At 35.4% G+C, this 15,794-nt stretch overlaps 2 protein-coding genes across 5 annotated transcripts in view; both read left to right on the top strand.

Moving 5' to 3' along the window:
* Positions 1-15,794, top strand: part of ERCC3 (ERCC excision repair 3, TFIIH core complex helicase subunit) — a 387,208-nt gene that overhangs the window by 325,558 nt on the left and 45,856 nt on the right. The gene's annotated exons all lie outside the window — the stretch shown is intronic.
* MAP3K2 (mitogen-activated protein kinase kinase kinase 2) overlaps positions 1-15,794 on the top strand; it is a 51,744-nt gene that overhangs the window by 9,929 nt on the left and 26,021 nt on the right. For 2 of the 3 annotated variants that reach the window (XM_063400796.1, XM_063400797.1), the window contains exons 2-5: positions 7,910-7,979; positions 10,295-10,413; positions 12,011-12,051; positions 14,535-14,634. In XM_063400796.1, the coding sequence (XP_063256866.1) occupies positions 7,976-7,979; positions 10,295-10,413; positions 12,011-12,051; positions 14,535-14,634 (264 nt within the window). In that variant the 5' untranslated portion in view covers positions 7,910-7,975. Of the gene's footprint in view, positions 1-7,909; positions 7,980-10,294; positions 10,414-12,010; positions 12,052-14,040; positions 14,134-14,534; positions 14,635-15,794 lie in introns of those variants that run through there. The other variant, XM_063400798.1, reaches the window with a different exon arrangement.

Below are 15,794 nucleotides of genomic sequence, written 5' to 3' on the forward strand. Positions count from 1 at the left end.
TTAAAAATCGTGAACAAATCTTAAGAAAGCATTGTGACTTTCAAGAAAGATTTGCTTGATGTAACAGCTAAGTAATTTTTCATTTTGGTTGAGAAATGAGCTGTTAAATGCTTTGGCTGCTGCCAAGACAATGAGATACAGGAAATAGAGAAGTTCTGTAAAACTCAAACTAGGTGAGGAAACAGATCTTGTTAAGGAAAGTAGATATTTCTGTTTGAGACCAATTACAGTCTTATCTTTTTCGTGTACTTGAAGTGGAGTGGGCCTATGAAGAGTTAGCTAATAGAGGCTCTTGATACTGCTTGGAAAGAAGAGGTTCATTCAAAGCAGGAAACTTGCATGTAAGTGTCTTGAAAGTCTCTAAATATGCTTATCTCTCCCTGTCAACTGTAAAGGAAGTGTAGAGAGATTAGCTTTCGTAGACTATGGTTACTCTTTGTGAATATTGCTGTAAGTGTTAAGATACTTATCTCAAAAGCCTAATTTTGCTATAAACTCATCTTGAACTGCTCCTTTGCATTTTTATGAGAACAGTCTTTAAAAACTCTGTCCTTACATTCTCAAACCTTCCAGCACATTGTAAGTTTTTCAAGTCAAGATCATAGTTCATCAAGCTGATAAACGCTACATGACTCTATCAAATAACAGTTTATAGAACAGCAGGAACTGAAGATTTAATCGGAATGAAATTTTGTTGTTGTCACTGGGAGCGTTGAATCCTTCAGTTAATCCTGAAATCTAGTTCCCAAGGTAATTTGAGAGCTCTATTTAAGGTGCTAGAACTGACAGCCCTGATTTTGAGGTTTTGTTCTTCCTGGAAATGGGAGGGCACCGTCCATAGATACTGCTTTTCATGCAATTCTGGTCTGTTTTATTGGTTTGGGGATTTTTGTTACTTTGTTGTTTGTCTGTATTAAACTGAACTCTGGAAGGAGTACAGCTAGTAACCATTATTTTCATAATGTAAAAACCAAATCGTGTCTGTAGCTGTATAGATGAGGTAAGTCTGTGTGCTCCTGTGGGCTCAGTGAGACATAAGTTCACATTTTTTTGCTTGCCAGGAAGATTTTAAAAGTCTTCAGTGTAAGAAATCACAAGTTTGCCCATTGTAGAGATACCTGATACCTCTGTACCAGCCACAAAAATTCTGATGCTTCAGCCATACCACACTGCCGCCTGCACAGAGCACTGTGCCTGTAGGTTGTGTACAGAAGCAAGATGGCTTCTGCATGCACTGTATTTTTATACACACAAGGATTTCAGTATGCCTCTGGAATGTGTGTTGCACCTATGTTAGATAATTACACATTGTGATTTAATAATTCTTCTCAATCGTATCTTGCTGAGACTGCCGCAATCTTGTGGCTGCAACTTTTTTTCCAGTTTCCTAAATGATTGTCTTTATGTTAAAAAGCATTCAATGCGAAAACATCACTGAGTAAATATTTAGACTTGCGTGAAATACAGCTTCTAATTGTGGGTGGTGCCCTCCTGGTTGCAGGGAGTACCAAAGTTCAGAAAGCAGTCCTGTCAGTTTTACTACCATGAATGCCATTCATTTCATTTTTAAAATGTTTAGTATTATTTTTAATTAATAATAAATAGAGAGTAACCACAGTAAAGTATTATATGTATTTAAAACACTTAATGGTATTTAAATACATTTTGCTGGACTGCAGCTGTTTTCAGATATGATTGAGGTAATTTCCTTAAGCCATAACTTGTCTGTCTTGTTGTACCTGCCTGATCATTGTTGGCCTGCAGTGAGAATCATGTTAATTGGTGTTTTCTGCTAAATAAGAATGTGGATTTCTTTTATTTTAGTTCATCAACTGGGTTTCCTGTTAGTTAATTGAGATTTTAATGCAAATAACTAGAATATCATGTGATATTTGGCCAAATATATTGAAAAAACTTAAGTAGGTTGACTGTTGCAGCTAGTTCTGTTAACTAATCTGTAATTATTTCAAGAAGACATATTTTGCTTGGCAGTAATAATAAACCTTGAAATCAAAGCCTTTCCTGTGTTTTGCATTTATTACTGTGGTAGAAACCAAGCTAAGTGTTGCAGTATTCTATTATCATTTGCTGTAATAAGAATAATTGGCAGCTTTTGGACCCTTTCCTTTCTGATTCTTAGTTATTTATACAATATTTACAATCCAGAATTTACAATCTAGAATCTTCTGTTTTCCAGGTATTTACAAATATTTGCAAAAATGATCCAGAAAACAAAACCATTGCTTTTGTGAAGAATCTTAGACTCCTAAAAAAGCCCTGGATCATGAGTTTTAAATATTTGATTTGAAACATATTACATACTGCATTTTATCTCTTTGTTCTTATTGGTAATGAAATTTCTATTTCAGTAAACTGTGCTGTGGTTTGAACCTCTTGATTTTTTTTTTCAAAACTGGAAAAAATGGATGCTGGCTATTTCTTTCTGGTTTTTATCACTTGCTATTTCACTATGTAAATGCAGTACACACATCTAAGGGTTTTTTTACCCCTTAATATTTATAGTAACTTTTATAAAGTGTTAACTTTAATTGAGTTGATTGCTATTATTTTATGAAGCCCACCATGCTCATAGAGGTTGCTGACTCTTGGTACTGTTAAAGGTTGTTTGGTCTCTGTACAACAGGTTAAAATAGCTTGGGGTACTGACTGGTTTAATTAAGAGAGTGACAAAAGTCAGGGCAAAGTTTGGATGTATATCAACTAAGCTACATACAATCAGAACAAGACTTAAAATACTTTTTAAAATAAATCCAAGTACTTTTGCAGGAAATATGCCAGAAATGTTCTTTCTGTGAATTTGTATTTGATGTGCTTATGATTCTCCTGTCAGTGATTCTAGTGGTAGAAGGGTTTAGCTCAGCTGTTCAGGACAGAATTGTTGAGTGATGGTAACTATGGAAAACCATGAAGTGAGGTGCTGTGTGTGGCAAGGTGGGAGTCAGCTCTACTCCAAGGCAATTAGCAGTAGGACAAGAGGAAATGGCCTCAGGCTGTTCCCCAGGGAGGTTCAGGTTGGACCTCAGAGAGAATTTCTTCACCAAAAGGGTTGTCAAGTGCTGGAATGGACTGCCTGGTGAAGTGGGAGAGTCACCATCTCTGGAAGTGTCCAAGAAGTGGCTGGACGTGGCACTTAGTGCTCTTGTTTAGTTAATGTGGTGGTGTTTATGCTCTTGGTGGATTTGGTGGATTTTGGATGTGGTGGATTTGATGCTCTTGAAGGTCTTTATCAAGCTTAATGATTCTGTGATTCTGTAAAAAGGTAAAAATAGAGGGGAATACTGCTTCTGTCTGATGCTACTTGAGTCCAGGACAGGACTCAATCATTCCTTAGTTACTTCCCTGGTTGTGGGAGATGCTGCTCTAGATTGTCCTGCTTGCTCTGAGGTGTCAGCTGGCAGGGCTGCTGTTTTGCCAGTCTCCTAGCACAGCACAGCTGGGTAGACACCCTCAGTGTGTCCTGTCCAATGCAGTTAACCTCACAATTAGGATAAATTAAGGGGGGAATAAAGTGCTTCAGAACAGAAGAGGGCATAGGAGAGAGTAGGAACTGAGGAGAATATTGTTGCTCTGTGGCTCCTGCCCATACTGGTGTGCTGTTGATAGACAGGATTCCTTCTTTCATACCTAAAGATCCCTCAAGGTGTGCAAAGCAGGCTGGAATCAAACATTTCAACAGATGTTTCCTAAGAACCATTTATCCATTCATTCTCTTGCAGTGCATTTTAACTTTAAAAGCTCCCATAGTTCTGTGACAGGAATAATATTTCTTTTATTTAACTCACCCAGTTAAGCAAAATTTGTAATGTTCCACATTTGACCCACTGAGTCCTATTTTTTGTTTTGTTTTCCAAATGTTGCCTTAATTTAGCAATGTATCGTTGGCTTTTTATTTGAATTAGTTTAATCTTTTTCTCCGTTTTCTGCTTTCCCTATGAATACCTTTTTTATGTATTGTTACAATATGTTCAAGATCCAAGTTTTTCTAAAGCTGATCTCACATCTGATGTGTTACTGTTAGGCTTCTTCTCATTACCGTTCTTCAGTTCTCTTTTTTTCTGTCTTTGGTGATTTTGTGCTACTGCTGCTGCTTTCATAATCTTTGAAAAGGATGGCTTTTTGTGCAGTGTTCATTTGTGTGTATGTCCATATACAATCCTCTTCTTTATGTTTTATTCTATGGAGTTACCTTCTTTTAGGTATCTTCTAATGTCTTATAACAATACTGACTTCTATGCTTGTCACACTGTGTAGTGTCATTATTGTCATTTATGCCAACAGTTGCTTTGAGTTATGAAGAATGCTACAGAAGTTCAGATTTAGGTATTAATCTTTGTCTTGTTCACAGATAGTGTGTTTATTTTTTTTTTTTAATAGAAACCTTAACAAGCAGTGCTGCACATTATTTTGGTTAAAGGTTAAGTAGGTATATTTGATGAGGTGATCACCTGAGGGTTTTTTCAGCCTTGCTTGCTGTGATTTATAGGAGGTTGGTTGTGTGAGTCCGAACATTTCATTGTTAAAGAATAACATTTTTAGAGTAAAACCATTTTATCTGGCTCATTTTTCTTGCTATGAAATAAAATGTTATAGTCCTACCTTATATTCTGATTGTCCATTCTACAATCTAAAAAAATCACCTGTGAATGCTCAGTCTTCATTTTTACTTGGCTCTTTTTGCTTCGTTATTATAGACAAATGTGTCTCTGAATAGCCGTGCAAGCAGATACTGTTTTTGTGTTGTCTTTGTTTAACTTGCTCATGTCTAATACAGTGTAATTCTGTTTTAATCCTTACCTGTAATCGAACTAATTACAGTGAATTTCTTATTTTGAGTTCACATGATGTCATTTTGCTTTGATGTGAGGGTTGGAAACCATTTATCCTCTCATTCATTTATTTTAGTGAAAATTTGGTGGAGGGAATTGATATCCTTGAGATTCTTGCCCCACTATTGCAACAGGTTTGGACTCTGAAAGTGTAAAACCGCTTTCTATATAGGTAAAGTGTTCTGTGTAAGTCTGAATTCCTTACTAAATCAGGCTAAGCTAGATTGCTTGCTTCACTGGGATTTTTGTGCTCTTGATTTAGAAACTGAGAGGCACCGTGCTGTGTTTATTATAGAAGTGTGTGAGAATGGGCAATTAGCTCAGAGTGTCTGCATGGCTTACTTGTCCTCAGGCTTTGTTTCATTTGCATTGACAAAGCCACCAAGGAAAGAAAATATCCAGGTGATTCTTGGAAATTGTTTTTAGCTTTCTCAGATTCTGAAAGACTTCCACACTCTGGAAGGTGGCTGGCGGGAAGTGAATCATGAATACGAATCAGCATCTCTCCACCCTTATATCCAAAATGCTGTTGCTAGGATATTCTTCTTTGATGATATGATAAGAGTGTAGCAAACACCTTTTTGAAATTCACTCTGTCGTCCTTTCTTTAATTACATTCAAATTTAGGCTGCTTGTGTCTCTCTGCAAGACCTTGACTTAATTTTATTCTACCTTTGCCTCTGCTCTTTGTGTATGTAGCCTTTGCTTCTCCTGAGTCTTTCTCTGAGTTTCAATTTTTTGCTTCACTTCCTTTTTTTTTTTTTTGTCTTGGATTGTAATCTACTCTTGTATGTGTGCTATACTAATGCTGCTTTGCAACCAGGGATTAGGGTATGCTTTTTTACCTTTCTGCTGAATTTATATATACTTATTTGAAAAATGTTGATTTTTGTTATTTTATTTTTGCTCGCTCCCCACAACCACCCTGTTGTTAGAACCCATTGTGAAAATGATCAGTTAAAAACAGAAGCATTTTTTCATTTCAAGGTAGATTCATAAAGATCTTAACGAAATTGGGTCTGAGTCACGTTTTTAATTGAAATTTTAATGTTGTTAGCTTATTTTTAAAGTAACATTAAATGCTAACACAAAGGCTATTAAGGTGACTGCTTATACTTAATATTTGAATGGAGAGTTTTGGTTAAAAGGAGTCATAAACTAAGAAACATAAGTTATTCAGAGAAATTTAATTTTCTTAAGTTGGAATTTTTTTCTCTTAAGGAGTAGGAAGGAAGTGGAAGGGAAAATAAATGGATGTTTACTTACTAACTTTTATTCTAGTGAGACATGTCACAGATTAATACTGAAGAATGAGTTGTAGCTGGAGGACTCTGGAGGAAATGTTTTTTTCTTCAGCCCTGTGTGAGCCCTTAAGCTCAAATATCTTCAGCTTCCAAGTTTGGGCGTTTTGCTCATCTAGGTTGAGGAAGAACATCTGGAGTGGTTTTGTTTGGAGCTATAAATTGATTTTGTTTTCTTCAGGTGTGGTAGATTTAAAATGCCTCACAGAACTATTGTATTTTTTTGAAATGCTTACTAAGAAATATTACAGAAGTACTTCATCCAAACTCATGAAATAAATTGTTATTTTTAATGTATTAAGACAGCTAATTAAAACAGACATTTTATGAAAATGACGTTAGCTCTCATTTTAAGACAGTTGGATCAAATGCAAAATTAAAAAGATGTTTTATAAGCACATTAATGAATAATTTTTTGGAAGATTCTCCAAGACAACTGCTGATGGCATAGGAAATTATTTAATATATGTTCTGCCTTTTTGGACTCTCAGGGATGCAAAAGATGCAGAGAATTGCTCACGGGGAAGAAATGTTAATTCTCATATTTAAGGCCATAAAGATAATCCCAGTTCAATAAGTAAATCAGATCTTCTGGCATCTTGTGTGAGAGCAAGGTTCAAAGACGCAATCCTTATTTTGAGTGATAATTGGCCATTATCATTCAGCAAATAAGTGAAAATTCAGACCATTTTCCTCTCTGAGGATCAGTACAAATCCCCTGCTCTTTTGTCTTCATGGGTTTCCTTTTCTGTTGCAGAACACGCAGAACCTTTTTTTGTTGTTGTGTTGTTTTGTTTTGTTTTGTTTGTTTGTTTGTTTTATTTTGGGTGAGTTTTTTTGAGAATTATTTTTCTGTCTCCTGCTGTGGTGGCATGAGGAAGCTGATGCCATTAGTAGTAAAAATTGGGGTTGTGCCTTGAGGCAGCCCAGGCCAGGTTTACTTTTCACACTCTTACAGGTTTTAATTCTTTACAAAACATTAGATGGGAGTTTCTTTCCAACACTTGGAAACTCTTTCAGGTACTGTTGTGAGGCTGTCTGTAGACTTGGGAGTTTGTAACTCAGAATACACATCAATTATATTTTCAGCTTTCTTTTAGTTTTCATGTGCTTTTTTGTGTGTTCTTGAGCTGAACTGATTTCTGATTATGTAGTAGGAGTTCTGGGTCTTCCTTGGAAGCTGAAGCTCTTCTTGGTTATTATGGAGCTTGTAATAGATGGTAGTAGGTGACTCATATATAGGTAAAAGGCAGAAGTTGTCTGGTTTATGTAATCAGTAGGTATTGATGACTCTTGGTTTGTGCTGTGAGTTTCATGTGTATTTATAGTTATGGACTATATGTATGTACTTCTGAACACAGAACTTTGAACGCCAGGTACAGAGATCTGTAGAAAAAGAATTGGTTCTTAATAATCTGGAGTTGTGGGTAGCCCATGTAGTAGAGTGTTTCTATTAAGCTACTGATCATAATTTGGGGGTGTAGGTAGAGATTAAAATCTGGTTTTGTCTAGACAAATACTTAGTTCAGGCTTGTTGTCTTCAGAGATTATACAAGTTACTCAGAGACTTGTGAGGCTTTGGGGGCAATATCTGTTTTCTCCACACATCATATTTGTGTCTTATGCAAGCTTATTTGTAGTTTATATGTGTGTTTGCTATGTAAAATCTTAGAAAAACTGCCCACAAACAATGAAAAGTTGACTGGTTTACATGGCTTTGACAACTTTCATAATTGTAGGGTTTTTGGTTTTGTGTTTTAGGAGATAAAATAATGCTAATGAAGCAACCATTTCCCTGAAGTTTGAGTTTTCAGACTCACTGCCATAATGGGTAAGTCTTCTGTGTAACTTACATAAAAATTTACTACAATTCCTGGGAAATGTGCTTTGGGTATTTAACACAATATACCATCTATATATGAAAGGCAGTGTTCAGCAGCTTCACTAGTATTGAAAATACTCCTTTTGAGGTTTGTGTTTGTTTGTTTGTTTGTTTCCCCTTCCTTATAAAGTAGTGCTTTTCCCTCATTACATAATAACTTACAGATTCAAGTTTAGGAAATTGAGATTCGTGGTATTAGGGTACTGAGCAATACTCACTGTGCTCTAAGTGGTAATGGGTATTAGAAAGAATCAAACTCAAAACAAAATCTGCATGTAAGATTTTATCTCATTGCCTTGTGTCATTACAGTGCAAAGCCACTTCTGTGCAGATGGTTGGACTTGTTCTAGTTATGTGGTACATTTGTATTACTTTAAATGGTATGTCAATTTTTCAAGGTCTGTGTTTTTAGTGAGTTGACCTTGTTGTTATTGTAATAATTTCTTGGTGCTCCCTCTCCAAAAAATCCCAGAGAACCAACCAACCACACCACACGCATTTTTGTATTGCTTTTGTTTATCTTTTAATGTTTTGCCAATTTTTTCTAACCTTATGCTTAATAATCAATTTCTAACCTTATGCTTAATAATCAAGTTGCTCAGTCTAGGAATACAGCACTCTTCAGATTTCTGATATTCTTTGACGTTTTTGTGTGAGAGAAATGATTGTTGAGTCATATTGGATATTTAGTAACTTTAGATGCTTTGCCACCCTACTGTGGTTTTGTATAAAATATGCAATCTAGTAACCACTGGAAATTCCAACCAACTGCAAAAGCATTATTTTATTTTTTGCATTGCTGAGCACTAGAATAAGCCATAACACAATAAAATAGTTCAACTGTTTTAATTGTGGCAGATTTTGAAGTGCATTTTTGTGTGAGAAATTAATAACTGAGCTGCAAGAATGCCTTTAATTCTGCTATTAAATATTGCTGGTAAAACTTGCTTTAATAGATTTGCATATCTTAGTAGAGTTATGAATAATGACAGCATGAGTGATCAAAGTTACTCGTTTTCAGACCAGCTTTCTGTGCTATAAGGAATCTATTAAATGAGAACACTTAAATCCCACAATTTCATTACAAGATAAATATATTTGGTTATATTTTAGTAGATGTGAAGGAATTCTCTTTGTTGCTGAATACATGGGATGCTTGCTTGCTGCTTTTAATGATGAGCTTTTCTCAGGTCCAAGTTTGAGAGATACAGTTCTTTGTAAATCACAGAACTTAGCAATGAATTCAACAAGCATATCCAGTGTGAAGGAGCATGAACCCACACAGTCAACGCATCTGGAGATAAATTTTGCTATCTAGTGTTCTAGATACATGCTGAGTGTAGTACTATTGCTATGGCAAGGAATTAATGCAGAATATTAGAAATAAAATACTCTTAATGATGGCTTTTGAGCTCCTAAGCGCTTTCCTGTCTGAAGGAGCATCCCAGTTCTTGGGCAAATCTTGTCTGTCATGATGTCAGGACCTCACAGCCGCAGGAGACTGTCAGGATTTAGGATTTCTTGTCAACTTGAAACATAAGTTATGTAGCATTCCTGCCCCTAAATTGTCCCCTGAGTTCAATGCTTCTGATTCTCCTGGTGAATTCTTTCTTTAAGCCCTCAAGTCCTCTGTATTTTCAGTCCTGGAAAAGTTCTGTGCTGTTTTATTTTGGGTTTGTTTATTGTTTTTTTGTTGTGGTGGGGTTTTTGTTTTGCATTTTTATAATGCTCTGTGGGCTATCAGCAGATGCACAGGCAGTTGAGGTGTTCATGTGGGAGTTTGTGTATGCCTCTCATGGGCATGATCATACCTGCTCAGGGCAGAGAAGAAATAGTTCAAAAGAACTTGCTTTTTATTCTTAATTTTATGGAAAGGAGTGGGAAGTATGATCTCTAGTAAACATCTCCTCTATGGATATTGTTTGAATCAAAGTAGACAAGGCTTTCCCCTGCATTCCCTTTCTCTCATTAATACAGTCTGCAGTTATGTAAAGTTCAATATTTATTATAACTTCAGGTTTTTTAAACCTGTTATTGAATTTGGGTTACTGATTAAGCTGTTTACTTCCTTAAGCACTGTTAATGATAAATAAAATAAAAATGTTTACAATGTGGCAATGATTTTTTTTTAATTGGGAATTATGTATTGAAGTGTAATGTAGACTCTTAGATTTTAGACTAATGCCTGCCTAACTGTGAGATGAGACAGTAATGCCCTTTAAAAGTGAGTCTCTTACACTTGTCTGGTCTTTTTCTCTGAGCAGATGAGCAGCAAGCTTTGAATTCAATCATGCAGGATTTGGCTGTGCTTCATAAGGCCAGTCGTCCTGTATTGCCCCAGCAAGAAGCAGGAAAACCAAAGTCATCTTCACCTAAAAAACAGGTAATCCTCAATATCCTTGCTAATGTACTGAACATGGAATGTCCTGCTGTGACTTCTGTAATTATTTTTCTTGCCAGACCAGTGAGCAAACCAGAATGAGCTATTAGTCTCCCACGTGTGCTGCCATTTTCTTTGTTCATATTCTTACATTAGCAGCAAAATGAAATGGTGGCATTTCAGAGCAGATCATGAATAAACAAATTGAAGATTATAGAGGTATTTACACGATATGTAAAGCAATTTTTATATTTGCAATTATTATTATATTGGAACTATGTTATGTTAAAATACCAAGGAATAATTTTATAGGTTTAGTAGATTACCCAATTGTCACCTATATGATACCAAAGAAGGTCAGTACAGCAGCAGAAATATGCTTAAACTCTTTCACTGCATCTTTAGCCTCAATTTCTTGTTCATGTGCTGGAAATAAGAGTTCTTTCCAGCTGTGTGTTTTTTTCTTTAGGTACTGAACACAAATAGAAAAGTAGTAAATACTTAGTTGATAGATTTGGACTACTGTATGGAGAGATTAGGAGAGGATGTAGGCTTCTACCCAAATGAGTTAAATTTATGTTTATTTGATTTGATCCTTAATTTACAGTCCAATAAACTTAAGTTTGTGCTTATTTTAACCTTACAAAAATCAAAATATTTGGATATATTTGGCTCTTAAACTGTCAAAATTAAATGTCTACATAATTTTCATTCTGTGCTTTAAAAGTTGAGAGTTCAGTGTGTATCACAGTGGTGCTTTGCTACTGTCATGAAATGAAACTCACATCTGAGCTGTGACTTCAGACCTTGTGGTGACATGTACATATAATGAAAATCATTTGAGTATAATCCATGTTTAGAAAATTAGAAAAAATGTTTACCACTGCTTCAATTTGTGGATTTTGAAAGTGATAATTTGAAAATCAGTTCTTTTGGAAGATGAAACACTGCTACTTGGATAAACTTTGTGGTTGAATGCATTATTGTTTTTCCTGCAACAGTTGCTAATACCATTTGATTCTTAAAATTATGGTTTTGCAAAGCAATGTTATTTCCATGTAACTGCAAATATATACAGAGATGGTTATTGGGAAATGTATTGCATGACTGTTGGCTTAATTACATGTGTGAGTTTCTATGGTAATGCTTATGAAACAAGATATGTTTCTTAGGCTTAGAATGCTCAGCTGCAAAGTGTACTTACAAACATGTTATTGGTAGCTAAATCTATCTGCCTATTCAAGACAGAGAATTCTTTGGTAACCAGTTCCACATTAAATTTGAAGTCAGAAATCTGTTATAATATTAACATGTATTGATAGAAAATAATATGTTTATTTACAGAAGCACTCGTGCTTCAGAATAAGTTTTTGTATTTTAGCACTTCAAGTTATTTTTAACGATTTTTTGTTTTTCACTCTTTAAGCCTGTATCATGCACCTCAGCAGAAGTAGCTTGTTAAAATACTTGATATATTAAAAGGACAGAAAATTAATAAAGAATTTAGTTCTAGTGTAGGAGTATTGAATGGGAGTTCATGGGCTTCATCAAAAGAGGTAATAACAAACTAAAAGTAGTTCCCTTCTCTCTTTTCTTACAGAATGATGTTAGAGTCAAATTTGAACATCGAGGTGAAAAAAGGTAAGGAAAAACAGCCTTGTCTTTTTGTTTATAGAATTTTGTTGTGCTCCTGTCATAAAGTTTCCAATTAACAGTTTGAAATGTTTCAGATCTCTAAGGGGTTTCTTTTGTTTGAGCTTAATTTTTATGACCACAACTTAAAGAGAATTAACTGCTTAAAATGTGGGTTTCAAATATGCATAAACACCTAAATATCATACTGTAACTATGTCCAATGTAGTATTCCTCATTTGGTTACCCTTCAGATATATGTTTGTAGCTTTCAATAATTACTTAAGTCATTAAAACAGATTTCAAGTTTGAACAGACTAGAAAATAAATTTTTGTGCTTCATTGTGTGTGTAATAAATGCATGATAGTTTATTGTTACTGTAATACCCAGAGGAAGAGGTTGGATTGTATTTCAGGGGTGCTAGTTTTACAACCGTAAAAGGAAAATTTATTAGACTCAGATTATTTTCATTTAATCAGTTAAAATTTATCTACATTTTGTTTATGAGAGATGGATGATACACATGCTTAAAGTATACAAACATCTGTCTCTATATAATCTCTTCTCTGGTGGCTGCTCAAAAGCTTTTACAAAATTTGATGTATAATTCTATAACGCAGTACTGGTTTGTTGCTGATTCATTCTGCCATTTTATCTCTTTCTGAAAGTATCAAATTTCATTCTACCTAGAGAGAAGTTATTATAGAATAAGATCTTTGAAAATACTTATGAAAGAAGGAAGTAATATCCTGGGCATGCTATTTCTCAAGAAAAATAGTAAATTCTTTAAGTAAAATTAACTTCAATAAAACCTACAGTAGTTCTGGGCAGCCCTTAGTGTGAAGTGCAACACACATTGATTATAGTGTGTGCCCTCTCTTCACAGGGAGCAGTAAAAACCAGTGTTCCCTAGATACCAATATTCTTTACTTCTTGCTATCACTTCTCTGAACATCACATGTAAAAGTGCATCAGTAATGGTTGAGTTCTCTAATAAATTTGGAGGGAATAAGTATTTTTGAAGGTTTTGAGAATTGAGGTCTCATCTACCTAACAACTTCTTGTGAAGTAAAAGGAAGCGTGAATTTAAAACAGACAAATGTTTACTTGCTGTCAGTCTGCACACACTGCATTTTGCAGTTCATCATATTTCACTTTCACAGTGGACTAAGTTAACCAATTCAATATTAATACAAGCATAAAGTAAGTGTGTGGAAAGATACCTTTCCCAAGTTTTTATGCTCTTGGGCCTAGCTCTCTTATGAACTGTCCCAAGTGACTTCAGCCTGCTTGCCCAGGGGTACTGGGCAGCCTAGGCTCGTTGCTCAGCATGAGTTATAATACTTCTGTTTGCCTGGGCATGTAGCTCTAATGATTAAGTAAAGAAATCATGCAGGAAAAAAAAGTTATGCAATGGGTTTCTCACTAGTTTTTAAAAAGGGAAGTGAAAAAGAGAAGTGATTCCAGACTTGCTTTCAGTGGTGAATGTAGCACTTTGTTCCAAGATGCATGTAGTGTGATGGGTACAGTTGCAGGCTTGTTGCCCAGATTTTTAACTACAGTGAGAATTGGTATTAGTTGGTTTTTTGGGGGGTGGGTTTGGTCTTTTAGGGTATTTTTAAAGGTTGTTTTTTTAAAAAATAATTTTTAATTGGAACTGGCCTGGTTTCTAGCCTCATTTCAGTGAGAAAAATTGTCCCCCAAACCACTTTACTACTAACTGATCTATTGATGAAAGGGACATGTACCCTTCGCTAACTTTTCCACCTCATAGAATTTGAGTGCTCTTTCTTTTTTGAATGTGAATTGAATGTACCTTAATAGCTTAGTCACTATTAAAAGCTCTTTTTTTGTTTAATGGTGGTGTATCTCAAAAAATAAAATGGTTTTTCTAAAGTAAAAAGTTAGTTAGAGGCAGTTGGGGCTAATTGGTGTGGTGGGACATTGAGTTAAAAGAAAATCTAAGCTGTTGACCTACAACTGCACCGTTCTTGCAGGAGCACACTTGAAGCGCAGTTAGTGATGGACTGGGCAGTTTGAGTGTGTAGTTCATTATGGTAAACATGGTGGCATTTAGTTACCTTCCTCAGGTAAGATAGTCTTTCGGATTTCCAAAAAATGCGGATTGCAGGGGTAATTCCTTTCTGCTGCTTGTGCTTGTCAGCCTGTGGTACTCCATTATCTTAGTTTTCTAAAGTGGAAAAATGTAGACGTTTTTAAGAATTTCCCTCTGAAATGGAGGCTTGCAAAGCATTAAGCAAGTAAAATAGTTACAGTGAAATCTAGTTCTGTATATCATTATCCCTTTTAGATTTTTCACTGCTTTTCTTTCTTCTTTGAAAGTCTCAAAATATGGAGGACAGGGAATAAAGTATAGCCTCTTACTGTCTTTTTAGTAGAAAATTTAGTTCTGAGATAGTTCTTAAGTAATGAGTTGCCAGATTTTCAGTGGAATGGATAGAAATTCTTTATAACTTAAATTGTGTTTCAGGATCCTGCAATTACCAAGGCCTGTTAAACTTGAAGATCTTGCAGCTAAAGCTAAAGTTGCTTTTGGACAGACTATGGATTTACATTACAGCAATAATGAGGTAATATTCTGTGTACTCTAAGTTCTTGCCTTGGACATTGATAATTTTAAGGCTGAAATTTGCTCGTTTACGAAGTCAGAACCACTTCTGTGACCAAATGTGACAAAACCCCAGATTTCTAATGTGTGTATGTGAGTTTTCTCAAACATGTAAGTCTTGTCCAAATTAGATAGGCAAGAAATGCATGAAATGTTTCATGAGTAGTGTTATATCATAATGATGCCTCTGACTTGTTGAGATATGGATAAATTGTCTTCCTGATCTGCCACAGTCCTGTTGTGTGACCTTGGGAAATACTTCACCTCTTTGAGCTTTGTCATGTTTGTAAATTTGAAATGGCATTTGTCCTTTCTTGTAGATAATTTTCTTTAAGGATTAATCTTGTTAGGTAATTGCTAGAATGCTGCATTTAGATAATGTGCAGATTGGAGAACTAGGCTTAGCTGTTGTCCCTCTAAAGTGTCTGGTCCCCAAAGATTTCTTGTTAACAGGACCAGCACTGTCAAGCCACTTACACCTGATCAATATTATTTCTGGCTTTCCTTTAGAAGTAGGGATGGAATTATTAATAGTAAACATATTTACAGATATGGAATCCATTCTTAGGGGTTACATCTGGCTTTTGCCTTGAGTCAGCAAAGTGTGGGAAAGCTTGTTTATCTGCTTGGTTAAGCACAACATAACTGCTGTATCTACTCTGCATCTTTGCAGAGGAAAATGCCAGTGATTGCTGTTTGTTGGTTACTTGCTACGTTACCAAGCACTTCTGTGAAACTGATCCTCAAAATGAAGAATTCCAACAGAAGGTTTTTGGAGGTTAGGAAGGTCAGGTGAAATGGTCTCTCATAATGCTTTAGCCTCAGCTCCATCCCCTGGTAGATTTTTAGGCATTTGAGTAGGTTTTCTGCTTCTTACCTTCTGCATTAGTTGACAAACCATCCCATCACCTTTCAGAAATGCAATGGTAAGAATGCATCACTAGCATTAAAAGTGCAACTTAACAAATAAGCATACTCTTCATTTTATCAAGATCTTCCTCCTCAATCCCATCTCTTTTTGTATAAAAGTACTTTCTTTTGACTGGTGTTGTATTTAAGCATCATTGACTGAGTAGAATAGATTCAAAATAGTAGAACAGATTTATTCTACAAGTAGAATAG

Source organism: Prinia subflava, chromosome 6, assembly GCF_021018805.1.
Source record: "Prinia subflava isolate CZ2003 ecotype Zambia chromosome 6, Cam_Psub_1.2, whole genome shotgun sequence".
Taxonomy (NCBI): Eukaryota; Metazoa; Chordata; class Aves; order Passeriformes; family Cisticolidae; genus Prinia; species Prinia subflava.